Source organism: Perca flavescens, chromosome 18 (genome assembly GCF_004354835.1).
Source record: "Perca flavescens isolate YP-PL-M2 chromosome 18, PFLA_1.0, whole genome shotgun sequence".
NCBI classification, from domain to species: domain Eukaryota; kingdom Metazoa; phylum Chordata; class Actinopteri; order Perciformes; family Percidae; genus Perca; species Perca flavescens.
The window spans coordinates 24,376,500-24,401,109 of NC_041348.1; the positions used below are offsets into that span (position 1 = coordinate 24,376,500).

Genomic DNA, 24,610 nt, shown 5'->3' on the forward strand with positions numbered 1-24,610 from the left:
CTAAATTTAAAGGAGTTCAGGCGGTCGCTTTAAGTTGACGTCTTAGATGGCTTCAGTAAAAACAGTTGAACACGCAACTTTTGAGACACATTTTGGATTGACTTGTAAAGGATTCAAATCCCTTGACTTTTTGCACACCTTATTGTGCGTTTTAGATGTATGTATGTATGTATGTATTTCATCAACTTTTTAGGCCACACACAGAAATCCACAATGAAAAAGCAAAAACGTGCTTTTAAAAAGGTCAAAAACTGAAATCTCTAACTTAAATATTCTCACCTTTGTGTGATGGAGCTCCAAATTAAGCTCAGGTGCATTCTGTTTGCTTTGATTATGCTTGAGATTTGAGATACAACTTGATGAATAATTAGACTAGTTTTAGTCAAAGATTTTGCAGCATCTGTTTTCTTGCCACTACCCTGGCATCTTCATTTTTTTTCTTCTTTTTTTTTACAGCAGACATTTTGACCTGTCATAGTAGGAAAAACACAGGTGCAATTCATAACATTGATGTCTCAGTTCCATTAAGTGTGCCAGTAAGCTTTTCCATTGAGCCAGCATGAATACCTCCATTAAGTGGAATACAGCTATCATGTGCTTTTCCTACTATAACAGGCCAAAATGTCTGCTGTGAAAAACGACTGTTGTCACTGTGGTACCAAATTCTTCCCTTATCTAAGATATTGCTGTGAATTTTTTTTTTTTTTTAAACGAACAATAGTGTCTGGCTGTTCCTTCTATCTTTAAATATTTTTATACATTTATTATCCGTGACTAAATAAGCAACACAGTTTAAGTTAGTAAAGCAAAAACATCACAAATTTTAGAGTCAGAAACTCAGCTAATCTGCTTCATCAGGACTGTGCACTTGCAAGAAAATAACATAGGCTACAACTACTTTTTTCAAATTAGCCCGGTCCACTTTAAAAAAAAGACAAAACAGCACAGAAAGAAATCACTCGCGTAAAATATTCAAAAACGGTTCTAACTTTGGCACTGAGTTGCGTTCATGTGGTATCTCATTGCTCATAAAAAGAAGTGTTTTGAGAAGACATGTTTTAAGGGCCTCGAACAAAGAAGTCAGTAAAGGAGAGCAGCATTTAAAATATTGTGCCGTTTTTATTTTTGTGTAAAAATCACACAGCTGCTAGTTGACTCTGCAGAGATACAGTACATCCATGCAGTTAAACATCTAGGATCCCACAGCCAAGATAGAAGGAATTAAATAGAATATTCTTTCGCTGTTAGCCAGCAATTAATGCAAATTTACACGAGTCCAAAAGTGTGTATCATGTACAATATACAACACAGATCTGGGTTCAAATAGCATTCAAAATCCCACCAAAGACTTTGTGATTGCTTCTGCCTGCCTGGATTGCCTTTAGGGTTTGAGGATGAATGGGGAGCTGTTGTGCTAGCAAACATGAAGGTTTTTAAATGGTATTAGTTCCAGGTCTGGAAACAATATCACACACACACTCACTCTGTCACACACCTCACTATCACACACACTCTCACACACCTCACTATCACACACACTCTCACACACCTCACTATCTCACTCACACCTCACTATCACACACACACACTCACTCTCTCACACACTTCACTATCACACACACACTCTCACCTCACTATCACCCACCACACACACACACACACACACACACACACTTACTCACTATCACACACACACACTCGCTCTCACTCACTCACTCACACACCTCACTCACACACACTCGAAAAAAGAAGGCAAGCCTTGATACAACAAGGAAGAGAGGTCAGCCAGTCACCATGGAAACAACTTACGGGGGGGGAGGAGGGGGGGCAGTAAGGCTTCAGAAGAACACGGGAAGTTCCAGGGACAAAAACATTTATAAAAAAAAAAATTAAAAATACCTAACCAAACAAGACGGGATATTCAAGAGTACTGGCATAAAAACCTCTTAGTTTCAAGGATGTACTGAAGAAATAAAAACTTAAGTGGTTCATTATTTCTTTTTTTTTCTTCTTAAAGCATCTTATTTTTAAATACATGTGAAAGACAAGAACAGAATGCAAATGTTAAAAGAAAGCAGAAGAGGGATGTAAGAAAAAAAATACAAAAAGAAATAAGGAGGGTGGGGAGGTTAAGTTCAAAGTGCAGTTGGGTCATTCAGGTCTCCCGTTCCGTTGACTGGTCTCCGTCTGTCGTCCTTTTGAGCTTCATCTACACCCAGCAAGGGTCACATCTTGCAGTGTGAGAGTGTGTGTGCAAGAGTGTGTGTGTGTGTGTGTGTGTGTGTGTGTGTGTGTGTGTGTGTAACAGGCAAAATGAATCACAAGCATACAGCAGTTGTTCTGGAAGATCTAAGATACAAAAACCAGAGTATACTGTTCACACAGTTGCTACTATCATAGTACAAACCAATGACAATGACCAAGTACAAACAGCTAAGTATAGGTGGTGTGTGAGGATGCATCGCCCGTACTTGCATAGTGCCGACTGCCCGATTGGAAAAAACAGCTGAATATCTTAAACTCATATCTGCACCATCAGTTTGGATTTGTGCATTTGTTTTTGCTGATCGGAAAGTCACAGGGAAAACTTCTCACTGATCAGCAGCACAATTCTTCATACAGTAATTGCCGCCTCCTGCAGTCGAGCAGCTGGTATATCTTCAAACCCTTCAAGTAAATGTCTGTTTTGGCTAAATGGTTTCCCATCCAGGTGAAGGTAAAAGACAGGGGAAATAACGGCAGCAACCCTAGTAGAACATGTTTAAAAAGAAAGCTGAGATGTTGACACACAGCTATGTTTGGAAATGAATCAATCGAAATGTAAAGAAAGGGGAAAAGAGTTGTCATTTCTTTTTTTTTTTTTTTTTTTTTTTAAAACAAAGCCCAGGTGGTTGGTGAAAGAGCAGAGTGATAGTTCAGTCATTTGGCATCAAGTTAAACCATTCAGTCACATCAAACCCCAAACGCTGTGTAACAAAAGAAAAAAAACAAGACATTCATTCACCGCATCATGCCATCAACACTCACATATGTAGACTTCAAGGGGCAGTAAGACGAGAGAGAGAGAGAGAGAGGTGGGCTAAATTTGTGTCACAAGATGAGTAAAAAAAAAAAAAAAAAAAAAAAAAAGAAAAAAGCCTTCACCATAATGATTTGGCCATTAAAGGCCTCACAAAAACATACACAAAAAAATCCTGTCCAGAAGTAGCCCAGTATGTTTTATGGAGAGACTGACCACACCAAAACTCCAGTAAAAAAAAAAAAAAGTCAATTTTACATTCCTTGCTTACTGGCAGATTCCTGGTGTACAAGTTTTCATGTTTTCAAAGCCTCTAAAGCGTGTTGCAGCATGTCTCTGTGATTCATTTTTTAACAGATTGTTTGAAAATGGTGACATTCAGGAGGCAAATGTTCAGGAGAGAGACGGCCTTTGATGATATTTAAAGCAGAAATGCTTTTAGAGTCCTGTTTTCCACAATTATTGCCTAGTTTTGACTAGGTATTATCAGCAGTAGAGAAGTAGGTACGCCAATAAGTGAGAAGACCAAGGAACAGTTCAACTTTTTTGGAAATACACTTATACGCTTTCCTTCATTTCCAGCAGTTTCAGCATTTAACTCTGCCCAAAATTACAAATTGTCATTTTTACTGCTCTGTTTTTACATATTCATTTTAGAGGTGATGGTAGGTGTAGTATTGAACTTTGGACAGAGCCAGGATAGCTGTTTCCCCCTGCTACCAGTCTTTATGCCGAGCTAAGCTAAACTAATCGCGGCCTCCATCTCTGTACTTAACACACATGAGATTGATATGGATCTTCTCATCCAACTCTAAAAAAGAAAGCGAAGAAGCGCATTTCCCACCGAAAAAAATACTAAACTGCTTCTATTAATTTAGGAGTTTTGTGCGACAGAGCACCCCAAGACAGAATAAACATATTGTTGCTAGCTTCAAGTCACTAAACAGAAACACAAATACACAAACGGTCACACACACACACACGACAAACACACTCCGCCTTCCTACTTCAGTCATTCAGAGAGTCATCAGACACCAGCAGTTTGTCTTCAGACGGCACTCGCAGTTGGAGCGTCTTGTCCGTCACTCCTAACAGTTTCTCAGTCCGCTGTTGTCCTCGCGTTCACCTCTCTGTAGAGAAATTTGAAAAGTGCCAGTTTGTAAAATTTCCCCCCCCTTCCCCTCTCCTCCCCCACATGCTCCTGTCACCTCCTCCTCTTGGCAAGACTTTGCTCTCATGTCCTTCCGGTTTATGATTAATACACGTGTTAGTTGAGCAGTAGAGTATTAACGTAGCGCCCTGCAGCAGGTCGGAGGCTCCAGGGAAAGCCGAGATGGTGGGAGGAGGAGGGAGGGATGGAGGGAGAGTCACGCCGAGGGCCACAGCTTTGCTTCAGATGGACTACAGCTGAGTTTTCCTCTTCACGTTGGTTAAAGATGAGAGAAAGGTCTGAGCTGCTCCAGCTGGACTTCCAGGGATATCCTCTCTTCAAGAAGGTCCTGGAAAAGGACAAGTTATGTGTCTTTTTTTGTGTGTGGAAACAGGAGTCGGAAAGAAAACACTGTAATCCTACGTACCTTCAGCTGTTGCTGCAGTTCACTGTTAAGTCGTGCCAACACTGTGTTTGTCTCTTTGTTTCTTCTGATTGAAGCTTGGATCGCCTTTTTGTCCTTTCCTACTGACCTGAAAACACACAAATACACACTTTTTACTCAAGCGTGATAAAAAAAATGAAAAATAAAACAACAACTTACTTTTAACAGAATCTTCCAAAGTCTTGTTAACCAACCAACCAACCAAGTTTGCTACCTGGGAATGGACGGCTGAGTCGCCAGGACAGCTGCTATGACGTTTAACTTCTGTGGACCGTGTTGCTCGTCCTCCGGTCGTAGCTCGTCTTCAGATTTCAACCTTCGGCGCACGGGTTTTGGAGGAGGCCCTAGTGGACCAGACACAGAACCTTTGGCCTGATGGGAAGACAAAACCAAGAGAAAAGTCGACAAAAATATTGATTCAATCGGTGGCATAAAAAAAATGAAAAACTTGTAGGAATACATTTAAAAAAAATTGTAATTATCAAATGTGCAAACAAAGAGTGGAAGCGCTGCTGGGTCTTTCTGGTGTTGTGTTCACTTACTGTACAGGTGCTCTTTGGATACTCTGGGTGCACTGTGTTTATTTTATCCTGTGAAGGGCTCATTGCATGGGTGGACACTGGTCTCAATTTAAAAAAAAAATGTATGCCTATTCTCACAGTGTATTCAAAAATAATTACTCAAGACAAGACAGATATTTGTTAGCTGTGCAGTGAATTGTTGGAAGTATTTGACCATTCATACAGTTTATATTTGACAGTTTCCGAAGGTCTTGACTTACAGAGTTGACAGTAGCTGAGACTCGATCGTCTACTTGGCCGTCACTCTTGACTGTTCTTAAAGGGCCGGCTCCCTCGGAGGACTTCTCCACCTGTAAACACAAAAAAACAGGACAGGTCAAACTCGGACCTCTGAACACAGCACCAGACAATGAAAAACCTTTGGGTAAAAACTATAGAATTATGGCTCTTGCGAGAGGAATTGGTGAGATTCATATTCAAGCATGATTACAAAATTGTAAAGGACACCACACTTCTTTTTGTGAAAATGTACTATTTCATGCACAGATGTCCTTTTTGACCATGACAAAAAGTACATTTTTACACATCAAAACCTACTTTTTTTATGATCAGAACACACTGGAATTTGATCTAAATAAAAATATCTTAGACTACTTTGGATGTAAAGCATCTAAATAATGCTTAAGTGCTATTGTTTTGGTAGATATAAAGTTAAAATACGCAGTCTTATTTCACAGTTAACAGCTCAATGTTGGTATCAGCACTCATTGTTGTGAAAACTTTGAACATAGAATGGCATTGTCAATAAAATAGCAGATGTCATTATTTGCAGGAAAAGTTTATGAATGAAGAAAGGTACATATGGAGCAGACAAATGTATTAATTTTACAGCGGTTATTGTCTATTTTACTTACTGTATATTTACCGATTTTATTTATTCTATTTTTACTCTTGAGTTATCACTATCACTTCTTATTTTTGGGATTCTTAAGCTGTGATGGGAGAGAGTGTGGGTGCTTTTGTAATGATGTGACTTTTTCTTTCTTGATCAATGGCATGTATACAGACTTAAGAGCAACATGCATAACTTATTTTTCTTTAAATAAAAAGTTTAATAACAAAGAAATAGCAGATGTCGATGTGTTTCTCACAGGACTAAACTGGCTAGCAGAGTTATGAAACCATTTGTAAAACGTTACAACCATAAACGACGACGTAGAAATAGAGACGCACGCAGTCGAGGCAACAACCCACCTGTCCAGGCTCACTGTGCATGTCCACCTCCGGCAGGCTGGAAGGCTGTTCAGATGCAGCGAAGGCCTGAAACTGACTGAAGTCGGCGAAATTGGGCTGCTGGGGAATCTGTTGGGGGGAGGTGGTGGTGAGCGCCGCTCCGCCTCCTGATGCACCCTCTGCCTCCGCACGATGCCCGGTGTGTGGTGCTGACGTCTGGAGAGAGGGAGAAGTGAAGGTGAAGCCCCTTCATATTGTCAAGGTCTGCACTTGATGCAGGATTTATGATGATGATGATGATGATGATGATGATGATGCAGTTAGACCTCATGATTTTCTGTCTGTCTTACCTGTGTGGGTAGCGGTCGAGGGGGCACAGCGGGCGGGTAAGCTATCGTAGAGGACTGTGGTTGTCCTGGGGCAGACGCGGCGGCGAAGGTGCGGTTCATGTCGAGAGACGAGGACCGAGAGTGAGAGGGGTGGGGGGGGGGGAGGCGGAGGGGGCGCTACCACCTTCAGAGCCTCTGGAGACGTTCCCGACTGAGACCTGAACACAAGCATTTGTGTTTTGGGGAATTAGGGATAGGATATACATTTTTATACTTAATCTATTTACAATGCCATTTGTCAGAGAAGATGTTAACAAAGTGGAAAGCTGGTCAAGGATACAGATAAACAGATACAATATGCAAAGACATGTCCACAGCACTTGTCCATAAACAAAAATTTAAATCACGTGAAAGCCACTGACCGTTGTCTTGTGATTGGCTCCTGGTCTGAGGTGAAGGAGTCTGAACTGCTGTAACCATCACCTTCATGGCAGACAAAACACAACAGCCCATAAACACTGGATCAACGTACTGACCTAAAAACCCAAATATGTGCAGTTCACAACAGAAAGTATAGAAACAGGAGTGTGTGTGTGTGTGTGTGTGTGTGTATATATATATATATATATATATATATATATATATATATATATATATATATATATATATATATATATATATATATATATATTTATTTTTTTTTTTTTTTTTTTTTTTGTAAGGTCTCAGGTAATTTGAAGAACACAAGTTTAAAAATGAAAAAAGTCAGGAAGTATGAGTGAGAAGGTGAGATTAGCAGACCTCTGTAGCCCGCTGCTCATTACTGCCTGAAGCTACATTAGCTGCAACTAGCATAACACACCTGAACCTCAGACTGAACGGCCTGCGGTCGAGTTGCATTGTGGGTAACGTAGGTGCCAGGTTTTGACAAGTAAGAATGTGTGGAATAAAAAAAGTCATTATCTATGATTCTAGTGCATCCTTTTTTAATTGAAATTTCCTATGGTGAGTATGCACATGTTTTAGAAATGCAACGGTGAAGCCACTCCTTTACTCACCTACAGTGTTGGCGGCTACAAACTTCATGGAGGCAGGTAACTGGGCTTCTTCAGACAGTTCGGGAGGTTTAGCCAGCAGTGGACTGGTCGGGTGGTTGTGGTCTAAAGGTTTGAGAAATAACAGGGAGGGCATAAGTGTGGAGTCAATTTGATCTTATCCATGCAAAGTATTTATGAACAGGCTTCTTTGCGACAAGCAAATAGAATTGTTAACGACGCGTCCCACATTCAGTACGCAGAATATGAGCTGCTGCCATCCGGTAGAGTTCCTCGCTGCAGACTTAACCGTTTCAAAAAGTCGTTTATCCCAGTGTCTATTAACTCCTAAATAGCCCCAAGTAAAAGGCAGAACAGGCCTGCATGACGATGGAGATTTGTAATTGTTGAACTTGTGATTGCTCTTTTTTAATTTATTTTATTTATTTATTTTGAGTAATGTTTAACTAATGCATTGCATGACACCATGTTGGGTTTTATACACCATCAGGACCATAGTACAGTCTGTTGTATGGTATTGTACAGTATCTGTTGTTTGTGCATGCTGTCTGTGTTTATTTGTTTTTACTATGGCTGCAGCATGGGTTAAGTGTTCAAGACAAATTTCCCACGATGTAGGACAATAAAGTTAATCTTGAATTTAACAGGGTGATGACAAAAACGGAAACTGGTTAGCAGTCTTACTACTTTCATCCCAAAATATCTTTAGTAGCAGCTTAAGAAACACGTGACCCCCAAAACCTTTCTACCATAGGTAGACACAATGTTCTGGGGTGTTAGACATGTACTCGTGCTGAATGTACCGCACAAATCCTATGCAAGCCATTCAAAATCAGATTGCTTTTTTTTACATCTCCAAAATGTGCTGATATGGCTTCTCTTATGCAAGTTTACATTTACTTTGCATATAAGCTTTAACTCACACGTATAAGTTATTTCAAGCCCTTCACAATGCTATCCATAAAAAGCCAATAAGCAAATAAAAAGCTTGTGTTTCAAAAAGCTTGCTGCTGAACACTAATGACAGAAACTGATTATATTCTTTTATGCAATTGTAAACTATGATGTGGACAGTCAGCCTTAAAGCCAGGGGTTGTCTCACCGCTGCCAGTTCTCTTCAGCTCCATCTCCTGCATGTGGATCTTACTGGGTGTCATCCGGATGGGAACTGGGTGCACGATGGCCGTGTCCTGAAGGGCAGATTAAAGGGACAAGGGGTGAGACAGACAGATTCATGAAGGGAAAGAGACAAGTTTCACAGAAGGAGATACATTTGGAGTTACATCTGTCAGTTGAATTGGTTTGATACATAACAGCGTGTGTATCAAATGCAAACAATCTGAAGATTTGACTTAATATTTGCTTCAACTGCCATTATTTGAGAGGACAATGATTTAACTAATTTTTTTTATATTCTAATTGAAATATTGCAATATGAACTCTTATATACAAATGTATGGTTGACTACACTACAGTCATTTGACAGCTTTAGTTAATATTTACTATGCAGACTAAGATTTTACACACAAAACATATGATTTTATAAAATATGTTATGTTATAGATTGAAGTACCCAACAGTGTCTGAAATAGTTTAAATGATCTCCACTGCTCACTTATGCATCAGTAATAATAATCCAATGATATAATATATAACTATATAGATAATAGCCATTTTTCTGCATTATGAAAACTTTTATTCTTGATACTTTAAATACATTTAGATTATAATATGTACCTTTGCGTGACGTTTTCAATGCAGGACTTAATAGAGTGTTTTTATAATGCTGTATAGCAAGTTTTACTCAAGTAAAAGATCTGAATACATCTTTCACCCACACCATCTTAGTAAAACGTCTGTTATTTCATTAAAAACAGCTAATTTATTGTCCATTCCAAAAATTTAAGGGGGACATTTTACATCATTGTTCTGGTTCTTTTTGCTGGGATTTCTGCCCAGAATTTCAGAGCACTCAAAAGCAATCTGAAAAAGATGCACACTCTTGCAATAAGGCATATTGTGGTCGTCAATACTGCACATTTCGCCAGATTAATAGTGCAGAGCTATCCGTGAGCCATTTATTGCTGTAAGGAAAAGAAATTCTGCCTGAAGGGCAAAAAACGTGGACACCTCAACAGTAAATGACAAAGCATCACACAAGTTTAAGTACTAACAACATTTGACCATAAATGGAAAAATATATCTGTCACAATCTGAAAATGCACTAGCGATTGGTGGAGATCACTGTAGAAAAAGAAGGTGATGTCCAATAGAAGCTAAGCCAGCCAAATCACAACACACACTGGCCACTGCTGATGCAGCAGACTGCACTTTGAAAGAACATCATGCACAGAGAGAGAGAGAGAGAGAGAGAAAAGATGTGTTTCCATTTAATTGTCAAGCGAATTAGAAGCAAACTTTTGAAGAAATGTGAATTATGTGCGTTTCCATCAACTGGTTTGGAGTGAATTAACAATTAGGCTTCAGGGAAGTTTCGTCACAATTTGGCGCTATAAGCTACACGCAAAGTAGAAGAAGTAGAGGTTGCCCACCAAAAACAAAACAAATCACCTTAGCCATCTAACCCATATACGAGAGAAAGATGGAGAGAGGTCTTCAGGAATTTGGTTAAACTGGGCGAATTTTAATTGTTCTTTCATGTCAGCTAGTATTGGCCATGTTTTATGCTGTCTGGAGATGAAGACACGTTATGGGAATATGTGGAAAGATGCTGACAGCAGAAACCGCTGATCAGTCCTGTTAGTTAAATGTTCGCTACGTCAGAACTTTTTTGGCAAAGGCGCTTCCATATCCCATTTAGCGCATCAACTCTTTCTCGAAATAGCAATAGCATAAGACCTGGAGAGAGACAGAGAGATAGAGGAAGAGAGGAGGCATGGAGATCCAGAGAGGGTTAATGTCTGTCCATTAATGGTGAAACCATGCATACTAAGTGATTGACTTACAGGGTCAGCTGGTGCAATGTTAGAGTCAAATTGGGTCAGAGTTTGTGAGCTGGAGGAGCGCTCGCTAAACGTCTCCCACTGCTGCAGGAGACAGACAGACAGTGAGAAAAAACATGTCAGTCAGCCAGTGCAGTGACATCACACATATACATCATCAGCCTGAGCCGCTGCCCTCATCTGACATCATCAGCCATGGCCAGACGACGTGGCGATGTGACAACATCGGTGGGCATGGAAACAAAACAGACTTTCATACAGAATAGCAGGCTATCGCCACAGCCCAGGAAGTGAGAGAAGAGGTGCTGAATTAGCAGCGATTATGTTTTGATAATGAAGAGGATGAAGTGGCAGTCAACCCATGATGGATGGATGAAGACAAAGCACTTAAGAAAACCTGAGCAATTCATTACAATGAATCAAATGCAAACACAGCAAAAGCAAACAAGCATGGAGCTCACAGTATGTGTGAAGATACAATAAGTGATCGTGTGTGTTGTATGCGTGTCGTGAACCTCATTGCTCTGGTTCATCTCTGGCCAGGCCTGGTTGAGGGAAGGCATGGAGGGAGACTTGCTGGGGGTGACCTCCACCGGGGAGCCCGAGTATCCAACATCAGCAGTCTGCTCAGGAACCTCTGAAAACCAAAAATTAGACACAGGTTAGCCAGGTTCCTCAACAATTCCAAACACAACAACCACAACCAAGGATACAAATATTAAAGGCCCAGATGGTAAACAAAATGCAATAAATAGTATTGAAAAAGTGTATTTAGGCTTTTTTCTTCAGAAAGTTGCATAAAACATCAGCTGTGTTTCTGTATAGGTCTTTACAGTGAGACTATGTAACTTTTGAAATAAGAAATAGCACAGTTTTCCTCTTATAAATCAACATTTTAATTTATAAATCATTAAAACACACCCTTAATCAATTCAATTCACTCAAGAGTTTTGCAGCAAAGCTTAAACTGGTCTTGTATTAAGACCAAACATTTTATATCATCAATTAATTTGCAGCTTACCCAGTCATAAACAACTAGAACACAGAATCCCAAACAGGAGGGGTAGCCTACTCGAGTCGCACACTGTGAAGTGACCCCGGAAGCACACTATAGCTAAAGATAGCTGATAAGTAAAGTTAAGATAGATACTACTGTGTAACTGACAGTCAGTTTGTTGACCTCATGGCTGTGCTACGGTTACACTACGTTTAGGCATCTAACATGTTGCTTTAAGTGCAGTCTGTGGCCAGAGTGGCTGCTGCTCAGCAAAGGTTACATTCAAATTTCTGTCAGCACAGTGCAGTGCTGTTACCTTACAGGTTTTATGAAGCCTGAGGTTGGGAAATTAGGGGAAGAGAGAGAGAGAGAGAGAGAGAGAGAGAGAGAGAGAGAGAGAGAGAGAGAGAGAGAGAGAGAGAGAGAGAGAGAGAGAGAGAGAGAGAGACTGCATACCTGCTGAGTCATCCAGGTCAATCAGCTTTGGCATCAGGCTCTCAGGCAGCTTCTCAGGGAGGTCGTAGCCATTCTTCCTGGCCACAACCAGATGGAAGGCGGCACAGAACTCGTCCAGGGTCAGCGCTCCGTCTTTATCGAAGTCTGACAGCTCCCTTCAAAACACACATTAGACATCAGTGAGTCTGCAGTCCTCACAAAACATGTCACGATGGCAACTGTAGCCGCAGAAGGGAGCTTTTCTCAAAATGGATTCAGATGCCTTTCAATCTGACTTTATCTTCCCGGAATCATTCAAAAAGTTTAGTCTTGTCTTGATAGTTCAGATGGCCCGTTCCCACTAGAGTTGAATACAACATTTTGTGATGAATACAGACACATTTACACTGTTATGAGTGAGTGAGTGATATTAATAGTATCAAGTCCTGCTCAAAACAACCAAAATTAAGGTTTGCTTCTACACATATGAGCATATAAGAGTTGGTTTTTGATATGCAGTAATTAACTGAGCAATGATCCAGGAACATTGTATTCCCCTTCAAAACAACATCAGCATGGTTGATTGGGGTTCAGACACTGATATATATTTTTTTAATTATTCATTTATGTAATTTATCAAGCTACAGCTTCTAATTCATCAGAAAATGCTGATTTCTCCATTTATCTCATATCGAACATTAGGGCTGGGAATCGTTCTGGGGGAACTAATGTTTTTAGGGCCGGGTAAGAGTTTTTCCTGCATGCCTCTACAAGATGTAATGTTAGGCAACCAATCACCAGCATTATTGGATCTTGGTAGAAACATGCTGCATGCTTATTGGCTCACTGACGCGGAGGAGATTTACTCCTTAGGTATTGAAATTGGGCGTTGAATGACAAGGCATTTTTCGGCAATTGATACTATAGAGGCAATTCGGTCGGTGCCTTAAAAGTATTGAGTTCGGTACTCAGCCCTATTGAACATACACTGGTCATGATTGGTTCCTGCCCAATCCATTATAGCATTTTAATGAAAGTAAGAACCGAAGTTGTGTTTTTGTTAGCTTAGAATGAGCTCTTTATATATATACATAGGTAGCGGGTCCTCTTGCAAAAAGTCCGCCATGTCGCAACGTAATGTTTCTACAGTAGCCCCAAACGGACAAAACAGACACTGGCTCTAGAGAGGTCCTTTTGCATTATTACGTTACATGAAGGCCACCATACATACTTGAAAAGGGAGGGGTGAGGGAAGGGGTAATCAGTTGGTTGCAATCTGCATCTACTGTCATCCTGCCCTAACCTATCATGTTAAAGAAAAGTATCAACTTTTAAAATGATGGTCATAAATAAAGTATTAGCTGCACAGGTGGTTCAGACATCTACAGGTTAAACTGAATGTCTCTAAGACAGGCAAACACAGCAGAATAGTGATGACTCACCAAATATGTGATAACTCTAAAATCGGTAGTTTGGATTTTGTGAAGAACTCTTTTGCAGCTGAACCTGGAAAACAAAGAAAAAGGTGATTTATTTGAATATTTGTGTGTGCATGCGTGCGTGCGTGCGTTTGCTTTTTCCTACCAGGTATGAAGCCGGTGAGGTCTGACTGGATGGTTTTGAACTGGTTAATATAATACTGTCTCTGCTCGTCCGTGATCTTCCACGGATCGTCGTAGCCGCTGGACTGTCGCTGGATCTCATTGGTCATTGCTGCTGAGGCCACAGTTCGTATTGTTGTGCTTTCCTACGGGAAACAACATGGGACATTTACAGTAACATTTAAGAAAAGAGTGCTGGTTTAAAGTAATATATGATTAAATACATAATTAAGTAAATCAGGTTAGAATAAAACCTGTATGTACTCAAGTGCAGTTATTTCAGTGGCTGTATACTGTATGCTTCTTTCTGGCCAGTTTGGACTGGTCACACTTGAAACTAGTTTAAACTAATTCTTATAAATGTGGTGTTGCATTGCAAAAGGTTTTTACATTTATTCTAGCAAAGACTTCACATTATTCTGGGAATTTGGCCTAGTGTGACAAACAGAAGCCCATCATCAGATGCCATCCATCAATACAAAAAAATTGACAAATTAAATAACATTATCTAAGAAACTAAAAACATCTGCATGACGCCTGTCTAAAATCAGACACAGAGGCCTTCCCAGTTGTTGGCTTTGCCTGAGCAATGTCGCACAAGTTGCTTGCTTGAGTTTTAGTCGAGCAGCGAAGGCAGTAAAAGCACTCACTAACCCACTGTGGTTAGTGAGATATCTCAAGATCTATGTTTGCAATGTGTGTTGGCGCCTTTTCATCTGATGAACGAGGTTGACGATGTTTACCATCATGGTTACACAGCACATTTCCTTAGTCATTCTCATACTCTATATTTATGACTTATCGTGTTACCTCCTGTCGCAACAGTATGCAAGCTTTTTTTTTTTCGATTTTCTTTTTCAGCACGGGCCCCATTTCTGCTGTGGGATTAGCTGATGGTTGTTGTTTGACAGCAACCTCTTTTGTTGCATGAACAGAAGTCTGTAGTTTTGAGTAAATCCCCCAACATGTTCAAGCGTCAGGGCCAGAAAGAAAGGGGGTGTGCATGTCAACTGAGGATTCTAAAGCTAAATTGCTGCACCAAAGAGTACGTCTGACCCGGCATAGTACTGAGGGAGAGAAGCGTCACACTGCCCTACCTGGACTGACGAGGGATGCATTCCTGGGATCGCGCTGGATGGCGGGGTGTCTGCTGTGAAACTGACCCAGCTTTCCTGACTCAGAGGCGGGGGCGAGTGGGACGGCCACATGCCTTCACCGGGCACTGGACCTGGAGGGAGGACATCCCACGCAACACAAATAAATATACTGCAAGTGTTATAAGGAAAGGATAAGGACTGCAAACTATCATCTAAGCGATTTATCGTTGCAGCTCTAAAAAGATCGTTTTCATATCATTTGTTTTTTTTGTAATATCTCCACCACATTCTGTGCACATGGCGACTCCTCTGTTCCTCTAATGACTAACTGCAGTAACTGCTTTTCTCAACTATCATCATGTACGTACAAGCTGCAAACACCAGGAAGTCACACAAAAACAACCCAATATGGCCCGTGCTGGCTTTTCTGCCAAGTCTGCCACATTTCCACCGTTGTGATCATGGCCCAAAAAAGAGAAGAAACTAGGGGTGGGGGGAAAAAAAATCGATACAGCATAGTATCGCGATATTTTTCGTGGCAATACTTTATCGGTACACAGATGCCAAGTATCGATCTTTTATGACATATGTGTTGGTCAGTCTGTCTGTTTGACAATCACATTTTGCAGCAATAAAATTTAAGTGAGATGACAAAACAGAGAAATTTATCATTTTAGATTAAACAGATGTTGACAAAATTGTCCTTTTCGGGAGATCATTTAAAATTGGGGAAAATCTGAAGTTGGAAAAAAGGTAATACATTGCAATATATCGCAGAATATTGCAATATGTTTAAAATCGCAATAATATCATATCGTGACATAAGTATCGGGATGATATCGTATCGTGAGGCCTCTGGTGATTCCCACCCCTAGAAGAAACCCTGCCTCTTCTTTGCTTTCAACTTTACAAAACACACTCTCAATGAAGCAATTCATTTACCTCTTCCCATTGACTTTAATACAGGGCTGCAACTAATGATAATTTTCAGTATCAGTTAATCTGTTAAATGGTGACAAATGTTCACCTCAGTTTCTCAGGGTCCAAAGTGACACCTTCAAAGGTCATGTTTTGTCTGACCAACATACTGTCCAATAGGGCTGGGTGATATGGAGAAAATCAAATATCACTATATTTTTGACCGAATACCTCGACATCGATACCGAAACAATATTGTAGTGTTGACTACTGGTGCTTTCACAAAATATTTACACAATGAGATTTCTGATAAATAATCAGTAATGTGGATATAATGACTAAGTGGGTAAAGGCAAATAATAGAACAGTCTGGTAAGTTCAGAAAATTACATAACTTAACAGTAATGCAGCCTTTAAAACAAAGAAAAGACAAGACTTATGTCATTTCACGATATTACGATATCCAAAATCTAAGACGATATCTAGTCATCGATATAAAACCCAAAGATATTCAGTTTAACATTATATAACAGCGATAAGCAGGAAATATGAGACACTGGAGAAACTGACACTAGAGAATTTGGGCATTTTTTTAATTCATTAATTTCTAATTCATCATCACCATCTGCTATTCTGCAGTGGCGGGGTCGGTTGATGTTACCTGTTTGTGGTTCTCTGAACTGCGTCCACACAGCTCCAGTTGGAACCACCACCGGCTGTCTGTCTGCGTTCCCTCCACTGGGCTGCCGCTTGTGTTTCCTCCACGAGGGAGGGGAGGTGGGGGGAGACTGGTGAGGGGAGACCACGGGGGACGTCGGTTCGGGCTGGTAACACATATAAATACAATCAAACAAATAAAATATGCATGTAGATAAAAAAAAAAAAAAGGCATTCAGTAAACGACTGCAGATTTAATGAAAATAAACATCTTCAGACATGCGATCCTTTAAAAGTTTACACACAGTGAAGAAACAGTTCAGTGTGCAGAAGTGTAATTATGAACTTTTCAGCAGATCCCATCTCAAATACTGCAAGATTTCCCGTCTCAAACGCGCCAATTCTGAGCCAATAAATACTGCCTCAAAGCTTTTTATCTGCTCATCACAGATATGGGACGTTCAAGCAACCAGCAAATGCACTTTTCACAATAGAATCAAATAGATTACAGTTCTACGTAACCGACGCGCAACACACTGCTGCAACAGACAGCGGCAGAAAACCTCAGTGTCATTTGAGCTAGAAGTTCTGTATACAAACATGCACGGGAAAAAACACAGGAAACACAGCAGTTTTCCAGTGGCATATCTCTATTAACTGCTGGGTTATGCTGCAGGAGGAAATACAATGTGTGTATGATGTTCCCCAAAAGATAGAGAATAGAAGTCCATATTTAATGCAGTTATTGCAGGACTACTGGTGGGGGAAGAAGGCATGATTGTCGTTAAACATTAACCCAAAGCCTGACCCAATACCTTCATTTCACATACATGTATTTCCATATCCTAGGATAGGCAATTAAAAGGAAAAGTGCATAGACACGTGAGGATATAAAACATAAAAAAGTACAAAATGCCAGTATTTAAGTAAGTGTCTGAATGAGGAAAGTAAAACGACTAACCTGTGGGTCTATGCTGGGTGCCAGCGGCTGGATGACCTCGTGGGCAGGAAGTGAAGTGGACGATGGGGGAGCTTTCTTGTTTTGGAAACCCCGGCCTGGTGGTCTGGGCATTACTGCGGCGGCAGAGGCTGGGTACAACCCCTGACCGTCTGCGTCCTGGTACAGCGCTGCGTGCCTCGCCTCTGCCTCATTCTTCCCCACCACGAACCTGGGCAGCGGCAGGTCTTTGACTGGTGAGACAGGAATCCGTTCACAGGATTAAGAGGACAGATTAGTTTCAAATTGATTGTCAGGTGCTTTAACGCAATAAACTTGAGTACTGAAATCACTCTCCATTGCACCGAAATTGTCAAATGTCATCAGTCTGTGAGGTTTACTTTTCTGGTGTAGCCACTTTCCTTTGTCTGGCCTCATCTGCTTCTTATTTTTGGGGCATTTTGTAAGGCCTTTATGTGTACAGGAGAGCTGAAGACATGAAAGGGGAGACAGAGGGGGAATGACATGCAGCAAAGGGCCGCAGGACGGACTCGAACCCGCAGCCACTGCATTGAGGATTGAACCTCTATATATATGGGTGCGTGCTCTACCAGGTGAGCTACCCAGGCGCCCAGCCACATCTGCTTCTACTTCAGATAATGACTTCCTACATTTCCCAGAATGCCTAGAGAAGGGACATAGACTTGTTGTAATCAGCTGTGGTTTATAGGTGTTTGTGAAGAGAGTGACAGCTGTATAATGAGGACAGTATGAGAGTACTGCTTTCCTCAAAATAAAACATGCACTGAGTGCTGGTCTATTGAAGCCACTCTCGCTGCAGTAAATGGTGCATTTGTCTCCTCTACAGTGGATTTGTATGATTTTGAATGTCAGAACGAAGTAGTAAAAACATATAAAAATTCCTCACTATTGGTTTGCCATAGAACTGACAACACAGGTTTCCCGTTTCAGGCAAGTGCTTTTTTTTCCACATTTAACTTCTAACATGGCAGCACTGAAAACATCTTTTATTATCTCCATCTTGTAAATCGCTGCTAAAAAAAAACAATGCTACAAGGTCTACAAAATAAACAATACCAAAATAATACAATACCAAATAATACAAGAATAAAATAAGCAAAGCATAAATGAGTAAAACAGACAAAAAAAGGTAAGATGTAGAGTGCAAAATCATAGAGATTGAGCATCATCTTTTCATATCATAACAACTTCTTCTGAGACAGCCTTATCTTTAAGAGGGAAAGGTTTCTTAAGTCCTCCAAACATCCCCAAATTTAATAAGCATCACGTTGTACATCACGTCCATTTTGCTATGAGGAAGTAGCCTCCGTGCTTCCTTATATTTACATCAAATTACGAAATCATGGTCAGCAACTTCATGTTGCAATATTTCAGGCCAAACAAGTAACATAATCCCTTGTGTTTTCTGAGAGGAGTCACGCCCTTTGAGGGCTTAGACAACAGACTCTATTTAGTAAATACAAAGTAGAAACAGCTCTTATAGTCAAGTACCTGATAACACAAATATTGGGCTACTGCCACCACACAATGCAGAATGTATCAAATACATTTTTGTAACGATGAAACAAATATCCCCCTCCCACACAGAGCGATTTGTCCTGCCTAAGGAACCAGGCAGGACATCACTCTCTCACACACACACACACACACACACACACACACACACACACACACACACACACACACACACACACACACACACACACACACACACACACACACACACACACACACACACACACACACACACACACACACACACACACACACACACACACACACACACAGCGACAGAAGGAGGGGGTCGAACCACCAACAATACTGGTCGACCCCTCTACACCAACTCAATAAGATGAACTGTGATTTCATTATTTTAGCTGGCAATCAATGTGTCCGCTGCCTGCAAGTTTTGAGCATCAAACACAGAATAAAAAGCTTTACGTTCTTTTTGATATTAATCAACAAACATTTGCCCAAATAGGCAACAAAGACTGCATTCGTTGAGAGTTTAAACTAAAAGACTTCCATACTGGCCCCTTGCTTACTGTCCCATGACCTCCTTAAAATGCCTTAAGCTATAATTTCTAAACAAAAAACAAGATTCTGAACTAGTTACACCAAAAAGCTTTGAGTCCAGTGCCACTTGTCTGAGAACCTGGTTTGTTTTACATGATGGTACGGAGAGGGAATGTGTTATTTCTTGTGTAGAGAGGAGGTTCATCAATGGTTAAAAATTCAACTAGTGGACTCTCACCTGAGTTGAGGCTTTCCACCCTCAGCGGCAGACCGGACTGGGCAATGGCAATGAGCTTCAGAGCGATGTAGAACTGGCTCCGCCCAAAGTGGCCCAGCCGAGTGGCTCCACACAGCTCGGTGATCTAAACCCACAAACAGGGACAAGGGAGAACAGTTAACAACATTGTAACCTGAAACTCTTGATATCAACCATTACTGAGAGAAGAGAAGACCAAACTTCCTTCTGTCAATTCATGAGTTTTACATGGAATAGTTCAACAACAAAATAAACAATATATAACTAACACTTAGGGTTTACATTAACAAGAGGCTACATTGTTTTCTTATCAGTAGTCACAAGCACTGTCACACTGTAAACACTTGATATGCTGTACTAAAGTTTCCCAAAGACTTACTGACTGAATGTGATGTAGTTTAATTGCTTTAAAATCACACACAAAAAAAAAAAAAAAAACAGCACAAGCAACAATCTCATTTACTCAGCTCATTGGCAGACGTTCAGTGGGTCTTGCCACTAATAAGCCTGATTATCACATATTTTGTTGTACTTGATGTCATGCTGAACCGGATTTGTCCAGAATGGTAGAATGGGCGGCACAACAGACACTACTCAGGGGTTTAAATGTGTACAGAAAACACATAAGAGATTTTTTGGTGAGAGTGTATAATACTGTACATAGCGTGGTTGTATGAATAATGTGCGGAAACCAGGAACCTGTGGACGATTAACAGCCAGGGAGTTAAACTTCATAACGTTAAGATGAGTCCTTCAGTGCTGAGAGCCACATCGCCGACAGCCCGCCACAGCAGACTGATCCCGTTCTTGCTGACAAAGGACTTATTCGGAGTATGTCGGGATACAAAGCACCAGTCACTTTTCTCCGCCTGTTACAACACGACACTGTAGCCGTGTGTGTCTCATTGGCTACCACCGTCTACATTTGGAAAGTGGAGGATTACAACACTGCCTGATTCTTCCACTGCACAGCTCCCCTTGTTGACCTTGATCAGGATTCTGACTCACAAACTGCAAATACTGGTCTGCTCAGAGACCTGGAGTCCCGAAGAAATGGAGCTGCTGCAAGTGAACTGGCTGCTCATTACTCACAGTTAACATCGTGGATGGCATCGTGGTTGGTGTGACCATAACGTCAAAGTGATCTGACAAGTGGCAAATTTATCAGTGGGTTTATTTACAAGGTCTGTGTGAAGGCTGGTTGAACGATTCTTCAGTCGTGCATTTATCATACAGCGTAGGTTAACGGAGCAAGGTGCCAACTTTTATACATCACATTGACAAGTGGACACTGTGACATTCAGGTCTGCATTTCCATCATGTCAGCTCAACCTAGTGGCGAGCAAAACAACAGATTTCAATGAAGTGAGAAGACAGGAAAGAGTGGGCAGTAATCTGAAGCACAAGGCTGATGAGGACATTATGTGCTCCAATGTTATGTGCATTTGGCACTTATATCGTCTTAGCTTTTGGATATGACCAAAGTGTTGTCTTTAACTGGTTTTAAGGGTTGCATTACAGTCAAGTGAAGTCATTTTGTGAATTCACCTGACTGCTCTAGCTGGTCTATTATTTGCCTTCACCCACTTGGTCATTATATCCCAATTACTAATTAGTTATCAAAAAATCTCACTGTGTAAATAATTTTGTGAAAGCACCAATAGTCAACCCTACAAAATCGTCCCAATATCAGAAAAATAAGCAAAACTATAAATCAGGGAATGTACAAAAGTCACACCATATTATGTGCAATGGTCAGGGATAGAAGTCAACGATGTGTGTTAAGGGGAGACATTACAGGTGAATAGGGAACATATTTCAACCAATAGATCTCACCATGGAACTTCCCCAGTTGATCATTTACAGTAAGACCATTCTTTTTTTGCATTACAAGTTTTCTGAAATGTGTATGTTTAAATATGTAAATGAGGCCTGGTCTAATGCTACATTTTAGTGAATTTAGGAGAAGAATTTACAGACACAACTAGACAAAGTGGAGAAAAATAAAACACCTAAATGTGTATTTTTCTAAATGTCGTTTTTTTCCCCCACTAGTCTGAAAGCAGACTATGGAAGCAAAATAGCTCAAAACCTTGAAATTGAAAAATGATGTTTTTGCCTGTAACGTATTAGGACTGTGGGTGTGGGTTTAGGAGCTTGTCTGTCAGTCAGTGGGCCTTGTTGATGAGGCCCACCGCAGTCGGGAAGAAACTGTTCTTGTGGATGACAGGTCAGCACTGACAGCCGAGGCAAGTTTGTTAAATATCCCTAAGCAGCGCTACGTTTCGTGGCCAGCCTCCCAGTCTGATGATAACACTTCAGAAACTAGCTTACCTGCAGGACAACTTCGCTGGGTAGCTGGGCCGCCCGGAAAAGGTCAAGAACTCTCCCATTGGAAGCCACTTTTTTGGTGTTGTCCGTGTCGCAGTAGACGAACAAATCCGAGTAATATTTCTGTTCGACATCAGTCAGCGTTAGACTTTCCATCGTAGTACAAATCGACCCTGAAAACCAGACTACTTGGCTGTTGATTAGCCCTAAGCCAATGGCTGGGGCAGGATCCAAAAAATGGGCGAGACTTCAGGCGTTACTGCACCAGCTAGGTCAGCAGTAATAATGTTCTTGTTGTCGTCTAATCCCACGCTCTGTTAAGACCCTAACACTATCTGTTGACAACGACAGCTGATGACCGCTCAAATAGTCAAATAAGGAATGTTTTCATACAGTTAATCACTTAACGCTAGTTAACTTGTTGGGCCAGCCAAGCCCAGTAGCCAACAGCTGGCTAGTAGCACAGCGAGCTAACAGCTACCTTGAATCAAAGTCAGTGTCACTGACGTTAAGCTAACTAGCAAGTCGCAAAGTGCGTCCACCTCCTTAGCATGGACATCTACCGCGTTATTCTCACGTTATAGCACTTCGTATCCCTTTAATCCGTTAAGGGATGGTGTTTCTGCGTGTCGTTGAAAATAAATTCCTCAGTGGGGCCGTTAGAAGTAAAGTTTCTTTTGGTTCCTTCCTCTAGTAATCTTAGCCGCCATTCCTGCCACCAGTGTCAAGCTACTCAGTTAAAGTAACACTTCCGGTAGGATTTTTCAAATTAAACACCCGTTGACGTGCACTTCAGAATCGAAATCAGCTTCATTTGACATGTATAGACTACAAGGAATTCTGACTCCTGTTTTTGTGTTTTTTTTCTAGAATTAGTATTGAGAAAAGAACACTGCTCTCGTTCAGCATCACAATCTATTGACATTACTAATGTTTTGGTCCCTCTGCACCTTCATCAATAGTCTCTTTTGTTATGTTTCTTAAATAAAAATGACCCGGAACACATAAAGATATGCAGTTTCTTGTCTGAGTGTATGAACACAATGATTGGTGGTGGAATTGGCTGTGATAGAAGGGACACCAGCTGAAATCTTGCCTAGGGCACCAAATTAGTCAGGATCGGCCCTGAATATTAACATAAAACTATCAAGAAGTCGATGAAAAAGACGCATATATAAACCAACAATGACCAACACATATACAATGTCTATATGCAAGTCAAGTGTTTATATACATTTTAAACAAATACAAGTAGGGCATAGAAATAAATATGTATAGTGGCAAGTTTACCCCCCTTACTCAACCCCAAGTTATAATAACATTTTCACAGGCAATCTCCATTGAATGCCCCACACCCATCATCCAGGCTAAGTGGTAATGTATGGAACGTGTACCATTAAAATTAATCTGTAAAAAATGTAATTGTGTTTAAAGTTACAATACGTCAAAGTATTGTAACCAATTAGTATTCCAGCATAGAAAAACTGTTTTGATTACACAGAAAACAGGAAAAGAAATGTAGATTAGTAGGGGCCTTGCAGCTCCTTTTTGCTCACATGTCATGTCTTTATTTACAAAGAAAACAATTCATTTAATCTCGTTAAAAACTAAATATTGTGATGAGCCAACATTTTTTAGAGTAGCTCTTAGAACTTCTTTCTTCAGCTGAGTGTTTTAAATTGCCTATGTTTTTATGATAATGATAATAAATAAATACTACTAAGCGCTCCAAAAAAAAAAAAAAAAAAAAACATAAAGTTTTTGTTTTGAAAAACAAACTCGACAAATTTCCGGTCATATCTCAGGTTGCTTACGGCTAGCTTGATGTCTCGCGGCGTCTCTCCAATGGGCTACGGTCAGTGCGAGCTCGCTCTATGGAGCTTGCTTGGCCTGCAGGGCAGGGACCCGGATGAGTCATTTCAAAATAAAAGCTACACTCATACACAATTTATGACAGACGAGACACTACTGTAGTGACAATACAGCCAAAATAAATGTGTTTACTTTGTCTTACTGTTAGAATACTACCTGGCCCAGATTTCCTGTATGGTTAGTTTTGGAATATGCACTATGTAGGCACAAAACGGGAATTGAGAAGGTGTTAAAACTAGCCTACATTTTTGACACAGGGACCCTCTTCAAGACAATGCCTCAAACCATCTTAAGGTCTTCATCATGACACTTGATACTGAAACTAATCAGGAATGTCATGCAGGAGTAGCCTAGGTGAGGGAAAAACAGGAAGGGGAGATAAAAATGAGAGGAGAAGGGATGCAAAAGAAGTGATGGGGAGGAAGGGATATAGGCGAGGGGGGGAGGTAAACATGGAGATAATAAGCAAAAGGATCAGACATTGAGCTGCCTACACGTTGGATGGGAATGTTGTGTATGAAGGAAATGTCTCTATTGTACTGGTTAACTTTATGAACACTGCTCTGGAGGCCTGATAACAAACAAAAAAAACGTTTTTTATTTCGTAGTTGGATGTAGACTCCTTCGCCAGACACTTTTTTAGGACTAGAAAAGGTAACTTTCTTTCTAGAGGCAGGCGTCCCCCCTTCCTTGCCATATATGGAGTAGTGCTTGGAAGTAGCCTAACGCATTGTGT

The 24,610-nt window shown here is 40.7% G+C and overlaps 1 protein-coding gene across 1 annotated transcript; it reads right to left on the reverse strand.

Annotated features, from left to right (window-relative positions):
- Positions 1-2,851: 2,851 nt before the first annotated feature.
- Positions 2,852-22,738, reverse strand: reps1 (RALBP1 associated Eps domain containing 1). Its single transcript, XM_028605386.1, is given in 20 exon segments — positions 2,852-4,518; positions 4,597-4,702; positions 4,829-4,986; positions 5,396-5,485; positions 6,390-6,584; positions 6,719-6,854; positions 6,856-6,915; positions 7,120-7,180; positions 7,756-7,857; positions 8,855-8,942; positions 10,719-10,799; positions 11,231-11,352; positions 12,169-12,323; positions 13,590-13,653; positions 13,732-13,894; positions 14,846-14,976; positions 16,425-16,587; positions 17,382-17,611; positions 19,654-19,777; positions 22,006-22,738. Coding segments are annotated over 20 exon segments (2,451 nt in total). The 5' UTR covers positions 22,159-22,738; the 3' UTR covers positions 2,852-4,449.
- Positions 22,739-24,610: the final 1,872 nt, after the last annotated feature.